General features: G+C 39.1%; 1 protein-coding gene across 3 annotated transcripts in view; it reads left to right on the plus strand.

The window, feature by feature from the left end:
- The window catches only part of prr16 (proline rich 16), a 244504-nt gene that overhangs the window by 99251 nt on the left and 128600 nt on the right, over nucleotides 1-16653 (plus strand). For all 3 annotated transcript variants that reach the window (XM_043711526.1, XM_043711545.1, XM_043711535.1), the window contains exon 2: nucleotides 8109-8949. In XM_043711526.1, coding sequence (XP_043567461.1) covers nucleotides 8109-8828 — 720 coding nt within the window. In that variant the 3' untranslated portion in view covers nucleotides 8829-8949. The remainder of the gene's footprint in view (nucleotides 1-8108; nucleotides 8950-16653) is intronic.

Raw genomic sequence — 16653 nt, forward strand, 5'->3', positions numbered from 1 at the left:
TGGAATTTGCGCATTCTCCCTGTGTCTGCGTGGGTTTCCTCCGGCTGCTCTAGTTTCCTCCCACAGTCCAAAAATATGCAGGTCAGGTGAAATGGCCATGCTAAATTGTCCCTTAGTGTTAGGTGCATTAGTCAGGGGTAAGTTTAGGGTAGGGGAATGGGTCCGGGTGGGTTACTCTTCGGAGGGTAGGTGTGGACCTGTTGGGCTGAAGGGCCTGTTTCCACACTGTAGGTAATCTAATCTAATCAATCAGACTAACATCTGACCAAGAAAAGAGTGATGTACATGGTAGTGGAATGACAAGAAGTGGAATCAGCTGCCAGATTGGCAGAGGTTCTGGAGCATTGTGGTAGTTGTTTTCAAAGGCCACAAGGTTCACAGCCAGGAGGCTGCTTGCCCAGAGCCAACAGAGATGCCTCCAATGTAGACTTGATAGTCTCTTTACCTGGTAAGAGACCCACCTGCCAGAAGTAAAATGCCACCATGACAGGAAGAGGGCCTTCGTTGGCCACTCAAGGGTCACAATTACCCCTTTGCAGGAGAGCCTGTCTACCACCTTTCCTTTTTGCTGGTATAATACCAGCTGTGCCAGGAAGGTGTCAAGCAGGTGAACTGACACTCCAGCATCACACTGATTGTTCACATACCTCTCCAGCTCTCAACATGCTTCTTGAGATCCTGTAAAATCCTGACTATTCGGATCTAACAGCATTATTGGATTATTTATGTGACACGACACAAACTAGCCTTTAATTTGACATGATTCCTGAATATTTCATGGACAAATCTGTAGTGATTTGTTTGTAACATGACAACTCAATCTGTGTCAGGAAATGTCTCTCTCAGAAATATGACTTCGTTCGCCATTGACATTTTAAGGAATATTTAAGTTTATGTGTCTATACCACAGAATCAGTTAGCAAAGGTACTGCATTTTGTGTCATTGATCTTAGATCACAAAGGTTTGAAATTTAGTGGCTGAAAGGGTGTCACAAATAGTCTTAGTTTCTCTGCAGAAAGAAAATCTTGTCATTTCTGATTGCCTGATTGCCCACCAGCGATATCTGTGGATGCTTGATGAGAACATGATTTTCAAATGTTGTGAAGGAAGATATGTTGTACACTAAGTATGGATGCTTTTACCTTGAATGCAAGATTATTAGAGTTCCTGTAAATGGAAACAAGAGCATACCAAGATGTAGAAAAAAATACACCAATATGGTTAACATTTTTTACATTGATAAAATCTATAATTTTGAATGGAGTAAATCATTAAAAAATTGAATTCTGTGCACAGATTGTAGCCAGTGGATCCAAATAATTTTCATTTGTTCCAACAAAGTATAAAACACTTTTTCGTGGAAAATTCAACCCTTGCATTTCCCTTGCCAGATCATGTATGCATTTTGGCTCAACTACTTTTGCAATTTTGCATTCACTTGTATAAATTTTACTTATTCCATTTGGCATCTTTATCACACTGAATAAGACTTCCTACCTCTAGATATACTCTTAACAGCTGTAAATCCATATTGGGAACTGCTAAACCCAAATTTATTCAAAGAATCATCGACTGCTGTCATCTTCTACTTCCAACAATTGATCTCTTGCTAAAATTATCTCAAATATCTTTCAGGAAATTCTCTTTCCCACTCTCTATTGTCCTTACACACAGTTTATTTTCTCTCTGAATGAGAAACTGACCATTTTCCCTTCCTGTTCTCCACTCATTCTTGGCAAAGAATAGTGTAGATAATCTGATGGACAGACAGTTGTTGAGGCAGTACAGACTAGAGTTCAAAGTTAAAAATCACACAACACCAGGTTATAGTCCAACAGGTTTAATTGGAAGCATCAGCTTTCCGAGTGCTGTTCTTTTATCAGGTGGTTCAGATGAAGGAGCAGCGCTCCGAAAGCTAGTGCTCCCAATTAAATCTGTTGGACTATAACCTGGTGTTGTGTGATTTTTAACTTTGTACACCCCAGCCCAACATCGGTATCTCCAAATCACACTTGAGTTACATGTCAGGACCATGCAGAACAACCAATGGATTTGTCTCTGAGGGAATTGTCGGGAAATAAAATTTTCATTGGGAATTTCCTCTGCTTCTGGATTCGTCGAAACATAAACATTAATGTTGGAGACTTTGAAGGGTCTGACTCACTTAAGACCACAGGACGACCATAAGATGCAGGAACAAAAGAGACCATTTGGCCCATCGATCTGCTCTACCATTCAGTAAGATGGTGGCTGGTCTGATCATTCTGAACTCCATTTTCCTGCCTTACGTCATACCCTTGATTCCATTACTGATTAAAAATATGTCTATCTCAGCCTTCAATAGATTTAATAGCCTCAACAGCCCTCTGCAGTTTACACAGATTCACTATTCTCTGAGAGAAGGAATTCTTCTCACCTCTGTCTTGAATGTGTGACTCCCTACTCTGAGATTATGCCCTCAGAGGGTTAATCGAAATAGTGTTCTGTGAAAATTTAGGGGATGGAAAGTCTACTCTAAATCTGATTCAAGACTGACACCTCTCTCACTCCCAACCACAAACCTCAACCCCTGATCTTCCCAGCCTTGACAACCTCACCTTCTGACCTAGTAACTCTCTACCCTGCATCTGATAACCCTACTAGGCCTGTCTGAATCCTACCCAACCTGAATCCCCATTAGTGGGACCTAAACCAACACCCCATCCACTTACATGGACATAAATCTGTACACCCTTCTCTGAGCTGCAGGACAAGACTCAAAACATCTCTTCCATCCCTAGGATCAAACTCAGTTTCTGCCTTCACCACCACTCCCAGTTGCTGACCTGATGCCCACTCACTCATTGGGCACCTCACCTTGCTCACACGTCTGGCACCTCACTCATCATGCACACTACTATCATAGAACATAGAACATTACAGCACAGTACAGGCCCTTCGGACCTCGATGTTGCGCCGACCTGTCATATCAACCTGAAGCCCATCTAACCTACACTATTCCATGTACGTCCATATGCTTGTCAAATGACTACTTAAATGTACTTAAAGTTGGCGAATCTACTACGGTTGCAGGCAAAGCATTCCATATCCTTACTACTCTCTGAGTAAAGGAACTACCTCTGACATCTGTCCTATATCTATCACCCCTCACTTTAAAGCTATGTCCTCTCGTGCTCGCTGTCACCATTCTTGGAAAAAGACTGTCCCTGCTCATCCTATCTAACCTTCTGATTATCTTATATGTCTCTATTAAGTCACCTCTCAACCTTCTTCTGTCTAACGAAAACAACTTCAAGTCCCTCAGCTTTTCCTTGTAAGACCTTCCCTCCATACCAGGCAAAATCCTAGTAAATCTCCTCTGCACCCTCTCCAAAGCTTCCACATCCTTCTTATAATACGGTGTCCAGAACTGTACACAATACCCCAAGTGCAGCCGCACCAGAGTTTTGTACAGCTGCAGCATAACCTCATGGTTCCGGAATCTTAACAACCCTGTCAACCTGGGTGGCAACTTTCAAGGATCTGTGTACCTGGACACCGAGATCTCTCTGCTCATCTACACTACCAAGAATCTTACCATTAGCCCAGTACTTTGCATTCCGGTTACTCTGACCAAAGTGAATCACCTCACACTTGTCCGCATTAAACTCCATTTGCCACCTCTCAGCCCAGCTCTGCAGCTTATCTATTTCTCTCTGTAACCTACTACATCCTTCGTCACTATCCACAACTCCACCGACCTTAGTCTCGTCTGCAAATTTACTAACTTACCCTTCCACGCCATCATCCAGGTCGTTTATAAAAATGACGAACAGCAGTGGACCCAACACCGACACTTGCGGTACACCGCTGGTAACTGGACTCCAGGATGAACATTTCCCATCAATCACCACCCTCTTGTCTTCTTTCAGCAAGCCAATTACTGATCCAAACTGCTATATCTCCCACAATTCCATTCCTCCGCATTTTGTACAATAATCCCCTACCTCCACATTTTGTACTATCCTCCTGCTCCACGTGGGCTTGTGTATTTACATTTTTGCAGGAACTGGTAACTTGGCAGGCTATGCTGCTGAACTTTTAAATCGCAGAACACATCGTACTCCTGCAAAAGAGGACATGGTTTCAACAATGATCCTCTTCCATTGCTGCCTGTGAGGATTCCTGGGCAGCACTCCATTGCTTTATTACAGGAGGCTCCTGGAGAGAAATTGCCACAGACATAGCCACCTAAATGTAACTATGTTCAGGGACAGAATTAAGATTTTGCACCTTGATCAGAATTTTAGGCTATTAATATGTTTTATTCCATTATAAAACTTGGTCTCCATCTTAATGGGACAAAATAGACTTGTGGCATTATCACTGGACTATTAACCCAGCGATCCCAGATAATGTTCTGGGGACCTGGGTTCAAATCCTGCCACAGCAGATGGTGGAATTTGAATTCAATAAATAACTGGAATTAAGAGTCGAATGATGACCAATTGTCAGGAAAAAAAAACAATCGGTTCAGTAACATCCTTTCGGGAAAGAAACTGTTGGTCTGGCCAATATGTGTCTCCAAACGCACAGCAAAGTGATTGACTTTTAACTGCCTTCTGGGTGATTAGGGATGGGCAATAAATGTTGCCTGGCCAGCAAATGCCCTCACCACATGAATGAATAAAGAAAAAAAATCTGGGCTGCAGTATAAGATCTGGTGATAATCCCTTATCATTCTCAAAGGTTGTAGCTTCAAACCTGTTATCTCATTTCTTTTATTCTCTGTGTATCTTTCTTGAACATTTACATATATTCATTCAAACCATAGGAAGATACATTGCTTTTATTTTACAGAGAAAGCTTGTGGTAAGATTGCAGTTGGAAGCAATTGGTTATTGACCCAAACCTGTTATCTCATTTCTTTTATTCTCTGTGTATCTTTCTTGAACATTTACATATATTCATTCAAACACAGGAAGATACATTGCTTTTATTTTATAGAGAAAGCTTGTGGTAAGATTGCAGTTGGAAGCAATTGGTTATTGACCCCAGTAACTGGGAAATATAATAAGTTATTACAGTTGGTGGGGGTGGGGGGGTCAAGGGATCTGGCCAGCATTTTGGATGATGTGGGGATTGGGGAATTTTGTAGGCTTTTGTGATGAAGGGGTTAAGAGCATTGGAGCAACAACTGAGAAGCAGAAGAGACAGAGAGACATCAAGGTTTCTATACTTAGGAGTCAGGTTGCTCTTTAGGATGGAAATGAAACCAGGAATCAGGGTGGGCTGTTCTCACCCACATTAAATAAGCCCTTCTTAAACCTGGGTTACTTTTCTCATTTTGACAAGTGCAGTACTGAAGACTCCAATATACATAATTAGGCAAACACATCGACGTGTTTAATATTAAGTATCTCACTTTGAAAGTATCTCTTTTGTTTCCTTTGCTCGTGTTCAGAATTGCAATAAGGTATTGCTGAACTTTGTTTAAGTGGGTCAAGTGGCCAACACATCCAATTGCCCCAATTCCCAACACTAATTCAAATCCTCACTTCTTTAAGTGTCGGTGGGAGCAACACTGAGTTATTCCCCAAACGTGGATATTACATTGAGAAGGGCATTTTGTTTTCTGCAAATTATAGACAGTTATCTCTGATTGCATATCAAGATATACAATGCTTTGTAGCGTATTTCAGGATATTTTCTCGTTGTTTAATCGATCTGTATAACTTCAGACTGCGAAAAGATTGCAATGACAGATTTCCTCTATTCATTTCTTGCGACCAGGAAGATAATGCAAAGATGAAAAATATTAAGAGCGAGACTTTCAGACGACCTTTGTTTTCTAAATATAATGGTAAAGTTGCCGTAGTTCTACTACGGAGAGAAGATTGATGGTCATTTAACCTGAGGGTCACCACATTTCAGGCAAGGGGAGTGGTTGAAAACGAGACATCATCTGTTGCATGAATTGAATCCGTGCTGTTGTCATTACACTGCATTGCAAACCTGCTGTCCAACCAGCTGACACCAGTATATATTCACTCAACGCAGTCTGAGTGTGAATACTTAGGGAAGCTACATTCAGCTTACACCTTCATAAAACCCCGAGCACTATCCCCATGGAGATAATGTAGAAGGTATTCCAATTGCTGCCCAAAGACTTATCCCATCAAATCAATATTTTCATCTGTACCAATCAGTCACCACAGGTCACAATTGCCTTCATTTTTGTTTCCAAAAGGCTCGTTCTGGAGTGGCGTCTAGAGAACCATGCCAAATTAGTTAGATTAAATGTTCATCATTGTATAAGGAACTGATCTCTTCCCTTCATGCTGCACAATTCATTTCCTTCCCAGAAAAAGTAACAGAGGGCTTACTTTCCTATAACTACTGGCACCGAAGCTGTTTAGTAACTTAGTTCATCAACGGAATTAATCTCTACGCGTCAATAGTAGTCAATAAATAGACTAATGTCCTGTTACGCAGTCACATTATGGTCTATCTGAGAAATGTATAAATATCTTGACTAATCTTTGAGAATATGCTAAGCATAAGATCATTTCCATTAGATATCCAAATTTATTAATTACTGTTTTCTTGCTTTATGCAAATTCTAGCATATGCAGATGTTCATAATTTCATATTTAATCTCACTGTGCCCGAGAACAACAATGATGGAACAGTGTTGTTCTCCCAGTTCCATTTACAGAAAGAGTGGTTCAAATATGCAAACAGAGGACTCTGTCAAAGCCAGGGTGTGCCAAACCAAAGCTGATGAAGTGTTGAGTACAAACTGCCTTCTATTAGTCGCTAGGAGGTGGAACAATGCAGCTGTCTCTCTCTAAACATCAGCAAATGTATTTATACCTGTCTCAGGATGCTGAGTTGGTAGAATTTGTCGATGCCATTTTCCTTAACACCTGCTCTGTATCTAAAATAGCAAACTAAAAATGTCAGTTTCTATTGCTTGGGGCCATCTGAAGTTAAATGCAATAATCTGAATCGAAATGCATCAATTCATGGTGTTGCTATCACCACTTGTCTTCAAAGTTGATGACTCGATTTTGACAGGCTATTCCGTGATGGAAAGAAAGATTGACTGTAATCACTTCAAGCTATGACCTAACCAATTGGTTGATAGACTAAAGAGATTAATAGTCTTACCCTTTATTTTCCTATGTAACTACAACGGTGCTCTGAGAAAGTATATAAGATTTTTTCATTTGAGCTTTGCAGCTCTATATTGATTAAACTATGATACATTGTCATACCATAGCTCTCAGCCAGCTGTTCAACTGCTTTGTTGGCCAACTGATATTCAAAGTCTTTAAGAATTCAGGTTAGATGTGTTTGAACTGAAATGAATTTCCCTTTATATCAAGGCAACATTTGCTCCAGTAAAAACGAAGTCAGTGGGAATAAGGGAGTAATCTCTCCACTGGCTTCAATAATACCAAGGTAAGTGGCTGCGGTTGTTGGAGACCAATGACCATAGCAGAGTTTCCATGCGCTCACAAGCCAATCAATGGGCCCAATGGGAGGTGCATTAGATTCCATCCCATTTCACATCTCATTCAACTTTGATGAATGCAACTTTGTCAAGATTTTTACAATGCAATTAAGTCTACAAAGAAGAATTTTCATCAGTCCAATGATTTCCAGCCTAGAGGGTCTTCCAACACTTCATCCTGTGAGGAGGTGTCTGACCACTGACTGCAACCTCTGGCAAATAACTGCTGATATTGCAGAACCTAGGTGTTATTGTCGGTTTTAGAGAAGTAATGATGACAAACGATAACAGTTTTGCTGCAAATACGATCACAAAATCTAAGTCAATGTGTTTTATATTTAAGTTGCATTCTGCTATACAAAACAAGATACCAAGAAATAATTGTACTTCGTGTGAAGATATAGCACAGGATTTGGAAAGCAGAATACTGTTTTAACCAGCAGTTTATTTTTTTAAAAATGGTTACAATTGCTTGCACAGTTATATGAGGAAACAGATCCAGGATTATGTATATGTATTGAGATAACTTGATGAATGATTCCTTCTCTCCATGAGTTGCCAAGCTATAATGTTTATTCGATCCTCACTGTTTTTTCCTATCCTGTGCAGGTAGTTGACCAAATAGACCATCTTACCTGTGACCTACAGCTGGAGGAGGAAATGACTGACAGCTCCAAGACGGACACTATAAATAGCACCTCAAGTAGTACAACTGCCTCCAGTCTTGATAAGGTCAAAGTGCACTCAGTCAGATCAATTTGCAAGACGACGGTGACTTCATCAGCTATCCTAACAGTGCTAAAGAAGGCCAACCCCCCACCTCCACCTCCACGATTAACCCCTGTCCGATGTGAAGATCCCCACAGACAATCTTATTGTGCCAACCCTTTGAAGACCAATGGGGCCTTGCTTCGCAATGGTGCATTCTTATGTAAGACAGATAAAGTGCCAAATGGAGATGTGTGTTGTCTCTCTGGTAACAATCCAGAAAAAATACGTAAACAACCACTGCTGCCCAGAGCTGATAAGGATAAATGCCCACAGGTTACACGGGAAAGAGTTCGATTTAATGAGGAGGTTCAGTACCATGGCTACTGTCCGGATTGTGACGTTCAATATGACATGAGAAATAGGGATATACATTTGCATGGTGAATTGAGTAATGCAAAAGGAAAACCACCTCACCAGTGTGCTCCCCTTGAAAATGGAGGATCAGGCAGTAACTTTAGTCATAATTTCCCAATCATAAAAGGCAAAGTCACACCTCCACAGACTGCTCCAAAGCCTCAAAAAACTATCCTGAGGAAGTCAACAACCACCACAGTTTGATGTAAGGATGTTATAAACTATTTTGTATCCTAAGAAATTGAGCACTTTCTACTCAAGCAATAAAGAGCCAAAATGCATTATACCCAGTGTTCTCCAGTGATGTGACACAGAAGAAATCATGGTAAGTGCATCCATTTCCTCTTTCAAATTTTTCCATTGATTGTGCCAATAGTGTGGCAGTTGGATTGCGTATTCTACAAGGTGAATAACATTGGTTGTTTAACAAATATGAAATATAGTGTGCTGAGGAATAGCATAACTCTCTGATGAACCTTACAGATCATTAAAAGTACCACCACGATAAATATGTCTCCTTCTTGATCACTGTATTTATTCTCCATTCGTTAAGATTCCATTAGTTAACATTCTTTACCAACAATGCCAATTGATCTGTAGGGGTAATTAAGTCAAACAATCATTGTGCTGGTTTTACTCCTGATTCTATGGTAATATTGAAACATTACAGAATATGATGTACGAAAACCAAGGAAGAATTCACTCTTCTTTCTAAGTCACTATTTCAATAGCTGTGTGTTAAGTTTGAAAACCCTAAGCTACACTTTTTTGTCACTTGCACCCATATAATTTAAAAATATGAAAACATAATTATTAACCACCATGTTCTGCCAGAATACATTGCACTGACTAAAAGTACAATATTGCAACAGTAAGATGATGAACTGCTTGAGATTCAATGAACCTAAATTGATGGACCTATTTTTACAATGTAATAATTTCATAAGGAACAGAATTTTTTTGTTAGTTTACATGCTTTATAAAGCGCTATTAAAAACAGGCTTTAAATAGTATTTTGGAGCTATTTTCCATGAGAGAAACATAGAAAGAGAACAAATTGGGTTTTGACTTGGGAATGTTCATCTTTGAGCACCAAAGTGTTGCATCTTTTACGATTCATACTGTTTGATTAGATTCCCTACAATATGGAAACAGGCCCTTCGGCCCAACAAGTCCACACCGACCCTCCAAAGAGTAACCCACCAAGACCCATTCTTCTACCCCTGACTAATGCACCTAACACTATGGACAATTTAGCATGGCCAATTCAACTAACGTGGACATCTTTGGATTGTGGGAGGAAACCAGTGCATCCGGAGAAAACCTATACAGCCATGGGGCAAATGTGCAAATTCCACACAGACAGCCCAAGGCAGGAATCAAACCTGGGTCCCTGGCACTATGAGGCAGTAGTGCTAACCACTGAGCCATCATGCCAACTTTTTTGGCTGTTCTGCACTTTTTCACTGGAAACATGTTTTCTTTTTGGTGGATTAAAAACCTGTACTTTGTTTTTCTGTGCCTGTCTCTTGATTTAGATTTTGATTCAATTGTACTGACGTTTGGGATCACTGCACCCCACTAAAGGAAATTGTTTGCTGTAAAGGCATCATGATGAAAAAAACTAACAGTAATTGAAAAGATTTTATATGCCATTATATCAAATATATGAAATCTGTGTGACTCTTTAATAAGTACAAGTCTAGATTAAGGCTTGAACAAGTTCTCCCACAGAAGCATTAGCTTATAGTTTTTGTTGATGGTAGTCATGATTTGGAGGTGCCAGTATTGGGCTGGGGTGTACGAAGTTAAAAATCACACAACACTAGGTTAGAGTCCAACAGGTTTATTTGAAAGCACTAGCTTTTGGAATGCTGTGTCTTCATCAGGTTCTGCTCCACAACCACCTGAAGAAGAAGCAATGCTTCCAAATAAACCTGTTGGGCTATAACCTGGTATTGTTTCATTTTTAACTATGTTTTTTTTGTTGACAGTGCTGGTTTTTTTTGGTTTTTTTAACTTCAGAAATATACCATTGTTTCACAAATAATTTGGTAGCTGTGCTATTCATTGCTTAACCACAAAGACCATTAATGGGCCTTGCTCTACTCTGCCAAGATTGATCACCATTTCAGATATGCAACTTTCACCCCCTTCTTTCTCTTCTTCACCTTAAACTTTTTCCGTGCCTTTTCCAAACTCATTCTAACAAGTGCAAGAGTCTGGTATACTTCTGTTGTCACTATAAGTTTGAGACCATCTGATCAGCTGCCTCTGCAGCTTTCTTCCACTGCTCTAACCCAACAAACTAATTTCCTTCTGTCCTTCCGCCCTTTCTTTATTCATGAACGTGATTCTTTCTTCAGTTTCTCCTTTACTTTCTCTCATGCTTATTCTTAAGCTCATCTTGTTCACAAAACCCACCTCTTGTTGACTTGAACCTAATCCCACCAAACGTTGACCACTCACTTTCCTTCCTAGATCCCTTTTAACTAATAATGTTCATCATTCCCTCTGAGATATAGTCTCCTCCCCTACAAATCTGTCAACACCACCCCTTTCCTGAATGAAAAACATGCTTTTCAAGCTGAAAGCCCTTTGTCCAGCCTGTTCAATATCCATCAACATATGCTTTCCACATCAGTGTCTAACTTTCTCATAGTTCCTGCATCTGAATCTGATGTCATGGAATTGAAATGACCTTTTAAAAAAAGCCAAAAGTAATATCTTATGTAACCATACCCATGGTTAATTATCCATTCTTCTTCATTCTGCTTGACCTGTCAGCAATCTTTGATGTGCTTGACCACACTATCCTCCTCAAATGTCTCTCCATCATAATCCAGCTTCCTCTTATGGTTTAATTGTTATCTATCCAAATTTAACCACAGAACTATCTGCAATTGCTTCTCTCCTTGCTTCCTACCATTACCTGTTGACTCCCCTCAAGAATTTATCCTTCAACACTTTTTATTTATCATATACAAGATGGTCTAGATGACATTATCTGAATACATGATGCCAACTTCCACATGTGAACTGATGACACCCAGCTCTACCTTACCTATGTTACCACCACTTGTTCGCTGGTTCTACTTTGTCATTCTGCTTGTCCATCACCTACTGCTAGATATGCAGAAATATCCTCTGACAAAATATTGGAAAGACTAAAGTCATTATTTTATGGTTGCAAAATTATCAGGATTTTACTGTATAAATGTTGCAAAGAAACGTATACTTGAAAAGTCTGCATATCAAATAACACAGACACATGATACAAACTCTGTTCTCTAGCCATTAACTTCTTCCCGCAGTTGAATGTGTGAAACTGAATTAGGCTGTTCACAACTAAAAACAAAGTACTGGAAAGACTCAGGAAGTCCGGCAGCATTTGTGGACAAAAAAAAATCAAGTTTTCAGTCTCATATGACTCTTCAGAGCATCCATTTAGGTCTCCAGTATGCACAATATTTCCTATTTGACCTAGCAGGAGTTTCAGACCATATTACCATATGTCACTCTCTATAAACTTGAATCCATCCAAAACTCTGCTTATATTTGACTTGCACTAACCCTGTTCTGCTGTCATTCTCTACTTTCTGCCCAACATCAACTCCTGATCTGTCAAATCCTCAACATAAAATTCTCAAACTTGCAATCTAATATCTTCATAACCTTACCCACCCTATCTCTTTAATCCACCTCAGCCCAATAATTCTCTGAGATCACTACTGTCCTTCAGTTATTGTCTCTTCTTCATCCTAATTCTATTCACTTTTTCATCAATGGTTATGTCTTTACCTGTTTGATCCTAGGATCTGGAATACCTTCTCTCAGGATGGAAATTCTTCTCTCTATCTGCCTCCCCTCCCTTCTGAGATATTTACAAATACCTAACTAAAACAATGCAAACAGTTGACACTAACTGTTCTCATAGTTCCTTCTATGGCTTGGTATTATATTTGTTTGATAACCTTGTGCAAAACATCCCAAGTTGCTTCACAGTTTTAAAGATTCTATATAAATGCAGATTCTTGTTAATTGTATTCGTACTGCTTAGCATGCAGATAGCACTCTGTTGTAGATTCATTCAGTCGCTATTCATCTCGGAATAATCTCTATATTTGAACCTTAACAGGTCTCCCTGTCTGAAGGTGATTGAGAAATGTAGATGTGTTGGGCCATAACTGTACAAATTGCGGTGACGTACAGTTCCATTGTTGCTTATGGCCCATATTGACCCCTGGACATCCCATTTTTTGGTGCTAAATCTTCCCTTGTTTATCCTAAATATTGCAGTTTTGTGTAACACTACAAAATAGAAGTCCTTATAGTTACGATAAATCATTGTCTTCATAGTTTTTCCAATTATGTGTAACTATATCTGCAATTGATGTGCAAGAAGCCAATAGATACTTCCTTATACTGAATTCATCAACATCTCACACAACCCAATAACCCTGCAATGTCTTTCAGAACATAGCCAGTTTGGTCAGTCGATGTACTAATTAGTGTTCTTGGTGATGGAACTTGAGTTTTCTCACCCATGGCACATATTAATTTGATGATTAGATTGTTGCAGATGGATTTGCATGCTTAATTCCTCCATAGTTTTTGAACTGTGTGGAAATTATTGGGAATTGGGAATCTTAGATTATCACACAAAAGGGACTGGAATTATGCTCGGCCAGATTGGGTAAAGTTTGCAAACTCTTTTGAAAAACAAGGTGAACACTATTTTTTGGGACCATTGGCAACTTTCATGGCTATCATTCTGGAATTGAATACTAATTTGCTAATCAAGTAAATACCATTCCACAATATGCCATTGATGATTTAATCTCATGAGCTCTGGGTTTTAAGGCCAGTGGCATGTTCTTAAAAAGGGCCACTGGACTCAAAACACTGGACTCTGTTTCCTCTCCACAGATCAGACCTGCTGAGTTTCTCTGGCAATTTCTGGTATTGTGACAATGTTTATTTATAATGCTAGAATGCATTTGACTGTTTGTGATTCTTTACTCTAAATTATCCATAAATTGTGCTAACAGCAGGTGACACAGGTCAAAGCCTGGTGAATTGCCACCTAGTACTATTTCCCAGGAAGAGCATTTCTATTTATCAACTTGTGGCTTTTGTTGTCATTTTGAACTCATTTTTATGGTCTGTATTTCATAAATCCTTATGTATATTACCAGCTTCACCTGAGGAATTTATTTAAGTAACAACTGGAAATGAATCCAATCTGGTGGTGGTACTTGAACTTCTAGTCATTGACTACGATGGTGAATCTGACTCATCCCTTAAATAGTCCTCATCCATTAGTCCTGAAGCCTCTTCAGAGAATTTCAGTGATTTGTTATACATGCAAGTTTGTTTTGTAAAACTACAATTGAGTAATTGACGCCTCTGAAAAGTTGATAGTTTGGTGCATTCCCATAACATAATACAAACAAATCTAGAGCTTTCTGGATGACTAAAGAATGTAAGATGAAACAGAATAGCTATGTATATGATAGATATTATATGGAGAATACAATTGATAGTCAGGCTCAATACAGAAGGTTCTAATTTTTTTTTTTAAAATCAGCGAAGCAAATAGAGAAAATGAAAAGAGACTGGCAGTTTATTATAGACCTAAAATGGGATGTGTGCATGGAAGCAGGGATCTTAACTGAGATACTAAATGAATACTTGATCAAGGAAAAAAAATCTGTCCTGTTCATGTTGAGAGAAGAGGTAGTTGAAACACTTGATAGATTGAAAATGAGAAGCAGGAGGTATTAGGCTGGTTATATTTGATGTTTATAAGTTATTCAGACTAGATGAGATACATCCAAGAATATTGAGAAAGTAAAGGTAGACATTGTGGACACTCTGTCAAAGTTTTTCAACTCATCTTAGAATTAGGACCAGACCATTCAGGAGAGATGCTAGGAAGAACTTCTACACACAGACTGGTAGATGTTTGAAATTCTCTTCCACAAGTGGCAGTAGATGCTGATTTTAAATCTGAAGTAGGTAAGCTTTTGGGAAACAAAGATGTTAAGGGATATGGGCCAAAGGCAAGTGTATGCAGTTTGACCACAGAAGAGGCATGATCTTATTGAATAGTGGAAAAGGCTTGAGGAGCTGAATGTCCTACTCCTGTTCCTATGTTCTGATATTCCAAGATACAAGGATGGTGTCAGACAACTGGAGAATTGCACTCACATTCAAAAAAATGTGTAAAGACAAGCTCAGTAACCACAGTCCAGTCAGTTTAAATGTGGTGGTGGAGAAATATTTAGAAATTATTTTTGGGAAAAATAAACAGTCACTTGGGCAAATGAGGATTAATTAAGCAAAGCCAGAATGGAATAGTCAAAGGGCAAATCATGTTTAATTTTAATGAATCTTTTGTAAGAAAACACTTCTTTAAATATAATAATTTTGCACAATTAAAACAATTGATTAAAGCTTGCATTATTATTTATTGCTTTCAATCTATAATAAAAAAACTTAATCACATACTTTATTTTACTTGTTTTTTCGTTTAAAAAACTGGTGCAAAATGGGTAGCTGAAGTCAATATTGTGATCTAGATGCCACATTCCCTTCCAATTTACTTTAAAAGGGTCAGGTTCCCATCATCAGATTCGCATGGGATGGATGGGCAAACTATTGAATATTCCTAGCATCTCTCCTGAATATTCACAACATTCTTCATAACTTAGCTCGATTTTGGTTTATGAGGCAACAAAGAAGGGAGATGACAATAATGTAATTGAAGTAGTCTAATCAACCAGTTCAATGTTCACCCAACAGAAAACAGGTGCCCTGTATTTGGGATAAAATAAATTTTTGCTTATTTAAGTTTATTTCTCAACAATACATTTCCATTTAAGAAGACATTAGACACAAACGTTTTAGGAAAGCCATCCATACTACGAATGGACAGAGTTCATTACCTGTAATTTGTTCTTATTAGTAGGAATACTTGGCATTCTGTCTGTTTATTGCTCCCATTGCTTTCTAATAAGCTTTTTATAAAATATCTTTCCAGACAGAATTTTTGACTGGACAGTTGTTTTCACAACTCATCACCATTAAAGCATTCCTACATTGAGCATTAAGTATTGCAATTTTCAAAGTGGATGAGATGAGAAGACTCACCATTTCAGTAGACTAGATGGGTAAATTGTCCTTAATTTGCAGGATTAAAGAAGTGAAGTTTAGTTGTTGTAATATCTTTGAATTGCTAATATGTCTCTGCACATGGCCATTGTTCTCTGATAAGACCATAAGACCATAAGACGTAGGAGCGGAAGTAAGGCCATTCGGCCCATCAAGTACACTCTGCCATTCAATCATGGCTGATGGGCATTTCAGCTCCACTTACCCGCATTCTCCCTGTAGCCCTTAATTCCTTGTGACATCAAAAATTTATCAATTTCTGCCTTGAAGACATTTAGCATCCCAGCCTCCGCTGCACTCTGTGGCAATGAATTCCACAGGCCCACCACTCTCTGGCTGAAGAAATGTCTCCGCATTTCTGTTCTGAATTTACCCCCTCTAATTCTAAGGCTGTGTCCACGGGTCCTAGTCTCCTCGCCTAACGGAAACAATTTCCTAGCGTCCACCCTCGCCAAGCCATGTACTATCTTGTAAGTTTCTATTAGATCTCCCCTTAATCTTCTAAACTCCAATGAATACAATCACAGGATCCTCAGCCGTTCCTCATATGTTAGACCTACCATTCCAGGGATCATCCGTGTGAATCTCCACTGGACACGCTCCAGTGCCAGTATGTCCTTCCTGAGGTGTGGGGACCAAAACTAGACACAGTACTCCAAATGGGCTTTATAAAGTCTCAGTAGCACAACAGTAGCACAACATATTCCAACCCTCTTGAGATAATTGACAACATTGCATTCGCCTTCTTAATTCCGGACTCAACCTGCATGTTTACCTTTAGAGAACCCTTAACTAGCACTCCCAGATCCCTCTGTACTTTGGCTTTACAAATTTTCTCACCGTTTAGAAAGTA

Source organism: Chiloscyllium plagiosum, chromosome 2 (assembly GCF_004010195.1).
Source record: "Chiloscyllium plagiosum isolate BGI_BamShark_2017 chromosome 2, ASM401019v2, whole genome shotgun sequence".
NCBI lineage: Eukaryota > Metazoa > Chordata > Chondrichthyes > Orectolobiformes > Hemiscylliidae > Chiloscyllium > Chiloscyllium plagiosum.